The 13,802-nt window shown below is 43.3% G+C and overlaps 1 protein-coding gene across 1 annotated transcript; it reads right to left on the minus strand.

Moving 5' to 3' along the window:
• Positions 1-1,250: 1,250 nt before the first annotated feature.
• On the minus strand, positions 1,251-8,517 carry PIGA (phosphatidylinositol glycan anchor biosynthesis class A). Its single transcript, XM_039550794.1, has 6 exons — positions 8,375-8,517; positions 7,493-8,151; positions 6,806-6,938; positions 5,620-5,752; positions 4,207-4,413; positions 1,251-2,584 (listed from the first exon to the last, which is right to left on the minus strand). Exons 1-6 carry the CDS (start codon positions 8,413-8,415, stop codon positions 2,321-2,323), a joined length of 1,437 nt encoding a protein of 478 aa, XP_039406728.1. The 5' UTR covers positions 8,416-8,517; the 3' UTR covers positions 1,251-2,320.
• Positions 8,518-13,802: the final 5,285 nt, after the last annotated feature.

Here is a 13,802-nt window from a genome sequence, read left to right on the forward strand (position 1 = left end):
TTGTTTTTAGTATTCTGATCATTTTATTTAACCTTTTTCACGTTACCCACTGATGTTTTGTAAAACTGTAAATGTTTCTGTGACATCACCCTTTACTCCACTGCACAAGGCCAGTGAGGAAATCACTCCCACAGAGTTCTGCATAATACAAGTGGTGTTATTTGAGAAACCAGCTATGGGTTAAGTTTGCATGGCAGCTTGTACAGAATGTTTTTTAGTAATCACCTTTCTCACAAGAACTCCAATAAGCAGTGACGGAGAGCAGCACTATGCTGTGTATTTCTGTATTTTCTAATTGTATGTTCCCACATATTAATGAAATGTATCCATTCTTTGTGGAAAGGTAAATAAACCTCTATATAAACTTTACATTGATCTTGTAAACAAGACTATAACAAGGTTTTATTAAGTTATTCATAAGTACACAATGTTCCAAAAAAGAAAAAAGTATTTTGAATAGATACACACAAATCCTTTTCATTTGTGTTTGCAGATGTTGCAGGAAACCTAACAGAAATAAAAGACAACAAACAACATACTATTAAAAATACACATATATATACATATATATATATAACATTTCCCTGGAGTGTCAATCAGTATTTTCAAAAAGTTGTTAGAAATCTGAATGCTTGAATTAAAAAAAAATAGTAACTTAGAAAAGTAAAGTATTAGCTTAATTCCACCCACTTATCCTTAACGCTTGTGGCACTGTTTTAGATGACTTCCACTTTTAATGCAGAGTTTGAAAAACTCAAATTGTAATATTACACGCTCTATGTTACATATCAAAGGCTAAAAATTCTAGTAAAAGAAAATAGACTTTATATGTGGCAATTATTTACATTATCTTTCTGTCTTTCATGAAAATATGTTCAATGAAATTATAAAATGCTTGTGTAATTACATCTCTACCCAAACAAGGTGAATTTGGCAGAAGTAGTGTGTTAAATACTACCTTTCAAAGGTTTGGAAACCGTATTTTCATATTGCACAGTTTTAATACTAATACAGTGTCCGACAGCACACAATACTTCAGTCATAAAATAGTAAGCTTATCATCATTAGTGATGCTTGAAAAATTAACCCAGTGCATCAGACAAGGGGCAATATTAGAGGTGGTTGACACAAATGGAAGAAATGCCTCCTCTCACACACACTGGCACAATGCTCTGCTGCCCCTTGCCCCATGTACACATCGCTCAGGACTCCTCACAGATGCCCCTTCTCTCTGTCTCTCCATGAAAAGCTCAGCCATTGGTTATTTCCACTTAAGGGATACCTTCCCAAGATCTCACTTGCAGAACCTGCCAGACAGTGTCTCTGATGTGGATGAGGTGAAATCGTTCACCCTGAACACTGTCCCTCCCAGAGATGGACTGAAATGCCACTTTGGTCATAAGTAAGGGGAAGGAGAAAGAGAAGCAGGGGGGAAAAAGGGATGGGTGGGTGGGAGGTGGGAGAGAGCAAGTAAGCACAAGTGTGCTTGTTAAGCCCTTCACAGATTTTGCTCTCTCACATACACGTGTTATTTCACACTTTGGCACAGTCTGCTGGAAGTTTTCAGGCCTGAGATGTTTCTGAAGGCTGTATTATCTCTAAATACTACTACTTCTTCACCTATGCAATGAAAAACAAAAACCACTACAAGCTTTACATCACTTTCACACACCTAAGTGAACAGGACAAATTTAGCACCTCTGAAAACATCAGAAAACTATTATGGAATTTTGATTTAGCAACAGGATGAGCCACTCTAACTACGGAAGAACTTCAAAATAATAATGCTATGGAAGCAAAACACTGTCGCTGGGACACAATTGCTAGAACTAAGTCTCTGAAATTGACATGGTAATGGACTAAATGACTTATTTCAAGTGCCATTTTCATCTTAGGAGAAAAAAAGTATATTCTGTTGGGTTTTTAATTCTTTTGAAATAAAAATCACAGTAAATATCGGGGATTAGCAGGAACTACAGTAAGCTAATCATTTTTGTGTTTTGCTTTCCCAAACACCGTAAGTCCCTTTCTGCAATGTTCAAGTTTTCAAGAAAAATCTTGTATTCCTGTTTCCAAGGCTTCTGACACATACAAAAACCCATGTTCTCCTCCCAGATTTAAGTGCAAAAGAGATGCCTATAAATTTGCATGAATCCAAAACTGAACTTAAAACATCATCCTAAATTGAGGTAGCACATTGAACTAAGTTTCTTTCCAAGAACTTCAGAAAGAAATTAAGGAATTTTAAGAGTAATGTCTCTGTCAGCAAGCATTAAAACCTTTAGTGACTGATGCATTCTTCCCTCTCCACTTGAGTAATTTAGGAGTTTGGGAGTTCTTCTTTAACTCTTCTTTTTTTCCCAAAAAAATACTGTTTAGTCCATGCACCCTTAGGTCCTGTAGCATCTATTGCAACATCAATAATGGAATCTGGAGTCATCCACCTCAAAAATGCCAAGAGAATGAAGTTCAGAACAGCTAAAAAAGCAAAAATACACCCAGTCACTGGGCCACAGTGAGTCATCAGTCTGTCAAGTCGCTCATTCATTGGTAAAACCACTTCATCTGCAACTCTGTCATACACCTAAACAAAGAGAAGACAAAAAGTAAGATCATAAAAACACGTTGCTTCTACCTCGAAAATCAGGCAGTACTTTGCTGTCACTGCACAAAATAAATTAACTATTCTTAGCTACCAGATGGGACAAATATTACCCCCAAAAATCTTTGCAGATTGTAAGTGCTGATTTATGAGTCCTGTTCTAGATATTTCATTCATTTATTTAAGGAGAAATATGAAACATTCTCTTTTTTTACACACTTCAGAAGTATTTCATTAACTAGGAAGGCTGCATAATTTGTCTCTCATGTAATATTATATAGAAAGAGTTGGGGGTTTTAAGTAATTGAATGGGTTCTAATCTCATATTCACATCAGTCATAGGAAGAGCCTGAACATGCAATTACTAAATTTTCAACACAAAGCTGGATGAACTCATAGGTGAGTTTGGCAATACTGCAAATCTCTGTATTTGAACAATGAAACAAATCATAACAGGCTCCTGATTTTTGTTTAAAGAAACACTAGCTCAACTACTGCACAAAGTAAATGCATGCTACTAGTGACTCATATATGTCAACCACAGCCAACTACAAACCCACTACAAACCACTCCAAAAAGGCTTGAAGGACACAGTTTTTTACTTAAGAATGTTACAAACTTCATCCTAAACGTAACTTAACAATATGTTAACAAACAACTGCCTTCTGTCCTACAATATAAGATGTATGCATACTTCTACCAATTCTATGAACGTTTTCCTTCATGGAGTACTGCTGTTTTTTTTAAGAAAGGGCTATAAAAAGCAAACTCAAATCTCTGCTAACATCTGCAAAAACTTTGCAATTCAAATGTTGCTTGCAGTTACAAAATCATAAAATGAATGGTACTGATGGCACTTGAAAATAATGAAATAAACTGGTTGTACATGGCACCTCAAGGAGGCTTACAAGAGATGTATAGCTGAGTGCACTACAATCTAAGTAAGAGGCATGGGGTTCAGCTATTCTCTCCTTCCTAAAACCCCGGAGGTGAAGGCAGAAGTGACACATCTCTACAGGTGTTTGTAACATCACTGCAGCCAGCATTCTTCACTACAGGCAGTTTTTACACTGAAGTGCAGTTCTAATTCTGAAAAACTATTTAAAAACTATGAAAATTAATTTTCACTACAACCACAGCTTATGTAAACTCAGCTGTGCTCAGCCTTCCAGCATTAAACTACCTCTCACAATTTTAAACCACTTGTTAGCAGGTGGCATAGCTTTGTCATGAACTGTCTTTACCTCTTCGTACACCTTATGCAGCACACTTCCCAGTTACACCAGAAAAGTTACTTTGTGTGAAGACTTGAATAAATACATGAGTAGAAATCTAATCAAACATCTAGGCTGTTCTAGACCATATTTACCTGCAGTCATGGCACACTGGAAAATAAAAATAGAAAAAATGCACGTATCTAGAGATTTATTTGGGGAAAACAAAAAGCATTTTCTGAACCTTTTAAAACCATGTATGCTTGACAGAAAACATGCTGAAAAATAACACTGGAATGTTACACAGTGAATGTGCATAGTAGTACTTCAAAGCAAGAATTGTCTCAGAAATGTACTTTCAGAGAATTTTAAAGAAGTGATTATACATACTTTCTCAGTTCTCTCTGCTACATTCCTCCATGTATAAAATGTCTTTACTTCATTATGAACAGTTTCTGGAGGTGGAAGAGTTCCTGATCTGAGCTGGGCAATAGCTTTTTCTAGTCCATCACACAAAGATTTCACAGAGGGCTCACACAAAATGATGAGATTTTCTGGAAGTACCTCCGGAATCCCACCTACTCTTGTACTCACCACCTTTGAAACAAACAAAAGAAACAGCACATATGCAACATAACAAATGAAATTGTGTGATGAGAATGCTATTACACTGTTTAGATTCAGTACTTTAAAAGAATAGGAAAACATCATGGTTTGGGAACTTGACCTGTATGTGGAACTAAAGATGTAAGCCCCAGAGAAGACAGAGCATAGCAGATTACCTTCAACACTGTCCAGAATGATTCTTTGGTCCCACGACAAAACAGAAGACTTGGTCTAATGATTGGTTATGAGACACCTTTCCTGAAGGTGTTTGCCACAGTAACTAAACCTGTGTAACCAGATTTTGGACTTTTCCTCCACAGTTATCATAAAAAAACTGTTACCTCTATTTGGAGAGGATAATTTTACCACATACTTAAAATTTCAGTTTTCTAGGCTACTGAACACTGGCAAAAATGTATTTATCAGTTCAGTAATTTTAATCTGAACTATAATTTTTAAAGGGAAATCAGAAATTACTTAGAGTCACATTGTGCAATCATCTCTAAACACTGGGGAATAAGAAACTGCAGAACTTCCTCACCTCTAGAGAAGAAAAGAGGTGATAAGGGAATAACTACAACTAGGTAGCAACTGCTGTCAAAGGGTACTGAAGTCACTCACATTTTCTATACTTACTGTATATGAGGTACTTATCAGTCTGTCTTTTTAATCAGTTTTCTTTATATTTGAATGTGAAACTCTTAAGTTCTTTATGGCTATTGATTCAACTTCTTTTTGAGCTGTCAGTCTGGGCTGTAAATTAGTCAGAAAGGGCTTTTACTGTTTTCTCTCTCTCCAACTCTTATCTTGAATCCCTACACAGTAAGACAATTTTTCTGCAGCTCCTTTCAAAGTACGGTCAAAGTAAACCTTCACGAACATCAACTAACCCAAAACTCTGTAAAGGAGTACATACAAAATAGTATTTTGGAGAGACAGTCTGGCTAGTTCAGAGAACTGAGAGCAGATCTACATGTTATTCCCAATTCAGCACAAAATTCTTCTTGGAGCTTAAGCAGTTTCAGCTAACCCTTCTGTCTCAGCTTTCAGGTGATCTATAAATGGGGATAATATTTGCTTACCTCTGTAAAGACAGAGCCTCAGAGGAAATCAAATGTTACAAGCACATATAATTTCTTTGTGAAATTTGCTTAAAATGGATACATGCTCTCTAGATACTGAGATTTTTTTTTTCACCTGTAAACCACAGCTTGCTGCTTCCACAATAGCCATACAAAAGGCCTCAGTGAGGGAAGTGTTGAGAAAAATGTGCCCCTGGACCAGGACATTTCTAACATCCTGGTGCTCCAAGCCTCCAAGAAGACGCACCCTGCATACAAGAGGAAAAAAAAAACAGAGATAAACACTATATTTGGACCATAATAATGCTGTATAGTGTTACAAACATTCTGAAAAAGGTACCAATGGTTCACACTTATATAGTGAGAGAAAAAACACAGGCCCCTTGGTTTAGTTTTCTCTGAATTTTTCTAACAATGGAGAAATAGAAGATTCTGCTTTTTTATTGTCACACTGAAAGAAACTTCTGAAAATAAAGTTGGTGGGAGAAGTTGCTGTTTTAATTACAATTGTCTCCAGAACATTGCTACTGAGCCTTCTAGTTCTGCAAGAAAAAATGGCTTCATTCAGTTAATAATTAAGATTTATCAAATGCATTAGCTGAATTTTCAATGTGAGGTCTGATCAATCTGAGTCTGACAAGAGAAAAAGATTTTAAGATACAGTGATCAGGACCTATCCTTTTGAAGAGATACTGAAAAACAATGAAGGGTAAAATGAGAATGATACTTAAATGATAAAATTGGGGCAATCACTGACTAAAGTACAAAACAGGCAACAAAAAACCTAGAAAAGAAAACGAAAAATTAAGAACATGAAACTGTTCTTGATCAAGAAAACCCCAGAGAAATATATAAATGCATATGTATGATGGCAACATCCTGATAACATGGTAGCACCAGGAACATGTTTGTAGTACCACAAGGACACATATGAGATAAGCACTACTCTCAAGAGTTTCATGATGAAATAATAAATTACTAGCAGTCATCGTCACATGCAATGGCACCAACGAGCTGCTAACACCTGATGCTATACATGACCCAAGCATCAAGGTTGCAGAGAGGAGTACGATTTATATCTAAGTCAGATTTTCTCTGATTTGAGTGAAGGCTCATTCAGGGCCTATTCATAGAAGTATGAATTAACTTGCAGGATCACAGACTCAAAGTCTTCAGTGTCCGGTTTATCTGCTTTGCCTTTAGGCCTCCAGCCTCAGGTTTTGGGGTTTATGGAGGAGGGAGGCAGACAGTTTTCCACCCCTGAAGTACCTTGAAGGGTCACAGCCATCCACAGAACAAACCTGTCATGTAGCTGGTATCTCTCCCGGACTTCTTCCAGTATGATTCGTTTTGGTCCTTCTCCTCCAACTAAGAAATGTAACTCTGGGTATTTCTGACAGAGCTCAGGAATTATACCACTAAGCAAATCAATACCTAAGAGTAGAAAATTTAGGGTAAGGCATTATTGTATTTCATTTCAGAACTTATGATCTAGCCCACTGCTACAACTCTATTTAAGAGCAGAAGAAATGAAAAAAAGTCTCCTGAAGACAGTTAAACTCCTGTACACAATATTATGAAAAAAGACAACTTGTGACCTCTCAGGAGACAAATATGTAAAAAAAAAAAAAAAAAAAAATCACTTAAGTTGCTATCACTTGATTAAATAAAAAACAATTAAAACATTTCTAACAGAATATATAGATTAGGCCCTAAATCTTATGTCCAACATAAGCCAAACCTTCCAAACTGCAGTTTTCAGTATCTTCAGTATTACAAAGGAAACACACCTCTGAACCCAACATGTGTGAAAAGAAATGTACATTTCTTCTTCTTGAGCGCACATACACAACAGCTCAGAACAGCCACCTCACCACTCCTAGTGAAAATTCCATCCATACCACAGATACAGCCTAAGTGATACCTGACCAAGACCTTTCTAAAGAAACAAAACAACCAAAACAAGCTTACATTTGATCCCCCATTACCTTTTCTGTAAACAAGTCTGCTGACAACAACAATTGTTATTGTACTGTCATCCCTCCTCGACGGGTCTGGAGTGAAGTCGGTGGGATCGACAGCGTTGGGGATGACAGAGACTATCCGAGGGTCCAAGGCTGCTCGCAACACCGTGTTCTCCTTACTCGTGTAGGAGACGCAGATGATGTGGTTGGTGTCGCACAGGGACACGGTCAGCAGCTTGTTGGTCAGCACCGAGCTGACATCCGCGAACCCAAAGAGGGAGTGGTCAGTGAACACCGTCCGCAGCCCCATGGTCTTGGCGTGGAACAGGGCGTCGTGGGCCATGGCGGAGAAGGAGCTATGGGCGTGCACGATGGTCACCCGCTCCCGCACGAAGATGTACCTGAGCAAAGGCAGGCTGTGGAAGAGCGTCGTGGCCGTGGACTGGTTGTACATCACCTTCAGGGGCAGGTAGTAGACTTTCAGCCCGCTGGTGAGGTAGCGGACGCCCTTGCGGTGACCGTAGGCGTGGGTGACCACCAGGACCTTGTGGCCGCGCTCGATGAGGCACTGTGACAGCTGGTACACGTGGCTCTCCACGCCCCCCATGTTGGGGTAGAAGAAGTCCGACACCATGCACACGCTGTGCGCCGCCGGGCCTCCGCCCGCCATCCCGGGCCCGCTCCTGCCGGGGGAAGGAACCACAAGGCGCCATCACTCGCCGGCGGCCGCCCACGACGACCCCCGGCCCCCTCAGTGTCGGCGGCGCCGCAGGGCCCGGCCAGGCATCCCGCGCAGGCCGCACGCAGGGAGGGGCGGCGCCGCGGCCCCTTGAAGAGTCCGGTCACCGCGGCGGCGGCCCCGGGAGGCCGGGGGTGGCGGTGAGGGCGGGGGGACCGTGCACGTACCTGCCGGCGGCCGGCGCTCCCTGCGCGCTGCCCGGCGCCATGTCCCCATTTCCCGGTCACCGCCGCGGCCACGCCCGCCCGGGGCGGCAACGCAGCCAATCACCGCCCGGCGCTGCGTCACGCGGGAAAAGGAGCGCCAATCGCCGCGCGGGACGGGCGGTGCGAGAGAGCCCCGCCCCAGCCCCGCCCCGCTCCCGGCCCCCGCCCCATCCCTCATCCCGCGATCCCGCCCCATCCCTCATCCCGGGATCCCGCCTCATCCCGCGATCCCGCCCCGCTCCCGGCCCCGCCCCATCCCTCATCCCGGGAAAAGAAGCGCCAATCCCTCATCCCGGGATCCCTCCCCGCTCCCGGCCCCGCCCCATCCCTCATCCCGGGATCCCTCCCCGCTCCCGGCCCCGCCCCATTCCTCATCCCGGGATCCCGCTCCGCCCCATCCCTCATCCCGGGATCCCGCTCCGCCCCATCCGTCATCCCGGGATCCCGGCCCCGCCCCATCCCTCAGCCCGGGATCCCGCCCCACTCCCGGCCCCGCCCTATGCCTCATCCCGGGATCCCTCCTGCTCCCAGCCCCGCCCCATCCCTCATCCCGGGATCCCGCCCCGTTCCCGGCCCCGCCCCATCCCTCATCCCGGGATCCTGCTCCGTCCCATCCCTCATCCCGGGATCCCGGCCCCGCCCCATCCCTCATCCCGGGATCCCGGCCCCGCCCCGTCCCTCATCCCTGGATCTCGCCCCGCCCCATCCTTCATCCCATGATCCTGCGCCGTTCCCGCTCCAGTCCCATCCCTCATAGCGGGATGCCGCCCCGCTCTCGGCCCAGCCCCAGTTCCGCATCCCGGGATCCCGCCTCGATCCCGGCACCAGGCACCGAGGGGACGGCGCTAATGCAGCAGCGATGTCCTTGCTGTGATGGGAAGCCCGTCCCGGACGGTTGTTGTCAATAAAGCGTAGTCCGGAGCTATTCAAAAAAAGTGCCCTGAATGCCGTATGGGGAGGGGATTGCCTCACAATTCCAAAGGCTTTGCTCTGCCCTCAGTGGAGAAGCTCTTCTGGTGTGTTAGGCTCAGTGACAGCTGGAGCTCCCGAAACACTAGACTCCTCTGCTACAAGTGCTGAAAGCTTGCTGTCTCTAAATGAAAATAAATAAAACATTATTTTTACAGACGGTCCAGGAGCTTGAACACTGGGAAAGGAGCTGGGTTGGCATCACTTGGCTATGTATTCCTGGTCTTCTCAAGGAGCATTACCATCAGCCTTTTTTGCAGCTCCAACACTATCCTGACTGCTGCTGGCTGCCAAGAAAGGGTGTTCATGCCTTTCCTATACGTTCCCAAAATTATGTTTGGCAGGTCCTTCTTCTTGCCAAGATTTCTGATACGAATTTTGTCAGATTTGATTCTGTCATCACGCCTATGCAAATGTGTTTATTGTGAGTGACAGTACAGGCTGACCTAGGCTAGAGGGCTGGCTGGATTCCTGTCAGACTGAAGCTTGGACAGATGTGGTTTGGAGGCACTGAGCCCAAGAAGGACTAAGGAGAAAATCAGGCACTTCATTCTAGGGACTGAAAGATGTGCAAGACCCTACTGTGTTGAGTAAGAAAAGCATTGCTTATTGATTGACTTTTTCTTATGTGTTCAGAAAGGCAGGACCAGGACTGGGAAATCTGATTTCATCATCAGGTGCTTCTCTGGCATGGCAAGAACCTGAATTTCAGGATGGGAAGCTGCATGTGAGGCCAGAAGAGGGGAAACGTCTCACCAGCAACAGCAGGGTGTGAAACAAGAGTTTGAGAAGCAGGAGTTTGTAAGGATCCTAGTTCTCAGAAGAAACTGTAATCTGAGTGTAAAGCTGTGGCTTTTAATTGCATCTAGGAAAAAGCCACCAAAGTAGTGCCAAGAGAAGGAGCAACACACTTGGAGGTTCCCCACTGCAGCAACCCATGATGTGGGCTCTGGTAAATGATGATGGCGACCTCCCTTGCTGTCACACTGTCCTGAAGAATCAAGCTGTCAAGTCACTCCAATTTTAGCTGTCAAGAAAACAATGCCTATGATTTTAACTATTTGGAAAATTATTTTTTTAGATTAGTTCTTCATGTGTGTTCTCTAGAGTCTAAAGTTGTAATTCTTGGTATGCAAGCTTAAAAAATTCAAAGAGAAATCCTAACTGGTGTATGACATAGCAGCCCATTTCTTTACTTTCCCGGCAGTTGGTCATAGGCTCTGGATGTCTTTCTGAAGGAGGTCAGGGATGGTGGCCAAGCCTTCATGCCTTTGGCCCAGCATGTTGGCTTTGGTGGTGTGACATCTGTGTTCTTCATTAAATGTGTCTAGTTGAGCTTAATGTCACACCTGTCAGTGGTCCAGTCAATCCCCCTGTATCAGCAGCCTTCTCCTGTTGCCATGTCCAAGGGACCTTGAATAATTTGTCTACAGAGGAGCCTAGGAAAAACCTCAATGGAAAGGAAAGGAATCTTTGCCACTGCCAAGTTGAAAAAGGTGCTGCTAAATTTTCTCTCCACAGCTGGTTCACATGGATGGGATAACACACACTTTACACTGGCTGTGGTGTTTTGTTGTTTGTTCGTAAAATTGTCACAGATCCTGGTTGCATCCAGAGTCTATCCTGCCCTGATCTGAGGTGAAGCTGATATTGAAGTAACCAACAGCTGAAGAAAGAATCAGATCTTCTTACTTTCTAATTGCCTGCACTCAATATATTCACTCCCTCACTTAAAGCACATACAAGGTCAGAGTGAGACTGTAGGATAAATAGAGTAGAGAGTAAAGATGTAAAACCTGTGACAGCAGAGTAATTGCCACTTCCAAGCCTGGTCCTTGAATGCTCTCTAAAGCATCTCATAAATTGAGTTAATGGAGAGAGAAGAGGGAGGACACTTGAAGAGACTCCTGTGTCTTTGTTCAGGTAGCAGATGCCATCGTGCCTCAAGGAGACCTCTTGAAAATATAGGAAAACTTTCTGCTAAGTACTCTGCACTTTTGTCTCCCACTCAGCCTCCTCTCAGGCTGAATTTGCCACTCTATTCCCCAGCCTGGTGGATGACAGTGCTTTTATTCCATGCCTGTATGGAGCAAAGATTGTCACTCTTTGGTGAAGTGACTTTGCTGTGTGTTATAAGCTGGTGTATTAAATTAATTCATTTATTTACATTTAATAAGCCTAAAGCATGCACATTTATTATTACAAAACAATAGTAATGGACAGCAACAAGCATCAGTTGTTCACAGAGTGCTTCACAACAGAGCTGTGAAGCAGTGCTGTTCTAGAGCCTGATGCCGTGACAAGGGAGCCCTAGTGCTCCTGGAAGAGAAATCTTGGGACATGGAACAGTGGTGTGAGACTGCACAACTGGCATGCAGTAAAGGACATTTTCTTTTCATGATTCAGGAAAGCAGAAACTGTTGGAAGCCACCAATGAAGAACATCAGTGAAAAATAGTACTGCTGAATGGACAATATTGCCTATAGATGCTGCATAAACTGAGACTGATTAGTGAAACCAAGCAGGAGAGAGCCAGAGACAGCCACTCACCCTGTTTGAAAAATGGCAGTGTTTGCATTTTTTGATCCTGCTGGAATTAAATAGGCTCCAAAACAAGGAGGAAAGTAGTATTTGGAATCATCCTCTGAAGAAAGAGGACAAATTGTCCTTCCATTTAGTTTACTTTCACAGGGTAAGGCTGGAGAGCCTGTCATTTCTAAGATTCTTGCATAGAGGGAGTGAGTGTCCAAGCGTCTACCTCAGCAGCTGGTTTTTGATGCTAGGAAATAGCAACAAGATCTAATAGATTTCTGTAATACCTTAGAAAGGTTGGTTTTGCCTGGTTTCTACTGCATACAGGCAATCTCATTACCTGGCTGCAATACCTCCCATAAAGCAGCCAGGAAAAATCATGGTTTTCTCATTCAAGCACCTGGGTTTTCCTATTCATGGAATCCCACAGAAGCTGGCTGAAATTACATGTTAATGTACTTCTAAACTACAGGTTTCAAGTTGAAGGCTTAACAAACCGCAGTGCAGTCTGTGAAGGAAATTACCATTAAACACAAACTGGAGAAAGGGCTTCTTTTCTTGAAGCCAAATTTCTCTCTTAGATGCCAGAAAACAAGTTGGTTTTCCATTTTACAGACACTTCTCCCTTCCAAGCAGTTTGGAATTCATCTGTGGGAGAGGAATTTGCTAGCAGAAGGGAGAAGTTGATTGGCAAGGCTGAAGGCTGTGCATGTTAGCTCTCACGTGTTTGTGACCTGTGCCTCTCATGCATGCCCCAAGGTTTCAATCACTTGGTCATCCTCTGCATACTACAATGCTCTTCCATCCTACAGCCCAGAGCATTCCCTTCCCTGACAAATCAGGTCAGTGAAGGTGAAGAAGAGCGTGGGGGCTTGGGAGCAGTCAAAGGGTATATACCAGAAATAGCTTCCAGTCCTCTGGGCTTACGAACAGGTTACATCTCTTAGCAGGACACAGGACAGGGCAGTTGCTTACAGTTCATTGGCCATTACTGAGAATAATCCTCTTTTACACCACCTGTGAGTGAATCATTCACCACTCCCATGCAGGATCCATTCCAGTACCTGAATACTTGATCTCTGGTCTTTTCTGGTCCCTAGCAGGAGCAGTCATGGCAAACAAAGCCTGGATGGTGCCTGTCTTCTACCTTCTCAGCCAAGGCAGTGGTCCAGCTTAAGTACTCCTCAAATGGGGCAGAAAAAATTCCTGGGCACACAGTGCATAGTGGTGTCTGTGGTTATCCTGACATTTTAAGTCTGTCAGAAGAACTGGTTGCTTTTGTACTGGCAGACCTGGGGGACATCTGTCCTGCAGCCAGCATACAATCACTATCAACTCTCTAACAAGCCATCTGACTAATTTGACAGAAATAGAATTTTGCCTGTGTCTGATTTACAAATCAAATAATTTACAGTAACACAGAGATCTGGTGTCAGTTATGAAGCCACAGCATGCTGACCACACTAAACTTGGTTCTGTTTTCTCTTACTGTCTATTTAGTTGCAGATATGTTTCTGTTTTGCAGCTTTGAGACCACATCAAAGTACTTTACCACTCATGTATCAGCTGTGCTAGAAGAGAAGGCCTGTCCTAGAGGTCTTCTGTTTGTATCTTTAAGACTGTACTTGACAAACTCTTTTAAAAACTCCTGGAAATTTATGTTGTGGAGTTTGACCTTGTATGATTCTATGAGTCGGCACAAGCTGGAGCGGCAGAACTGTCAGGTGGGTTTCAGCTTTAAAATGCTAACAAAATGGGTTTAACTGAAAGCTGAATAAGTGTGAGGACTTATTGGTGGAGGAGAAGAAAAGGTGCAGTGACAACAGTAGATGGTGCTATTGGAAACTTAAAATGTGTTCGTCCTGGTGGCAATGCAAAATGTCTCGGT

Source organism: Corvus cornix, chromosome 1 (assembly GCF_000738735.6).
Source record: "Corvus cornix cornix isolate S_Up_H32 chromosome 1, ASM73873v5, whole genome shotgun sequence".
In the NCBI taxonomy this organism is placed as follows: Eukaryota; Metazoa; Chordata; class Aves; order Passeriformes; family Corvidae; genus Corvus; species Corvus cornix.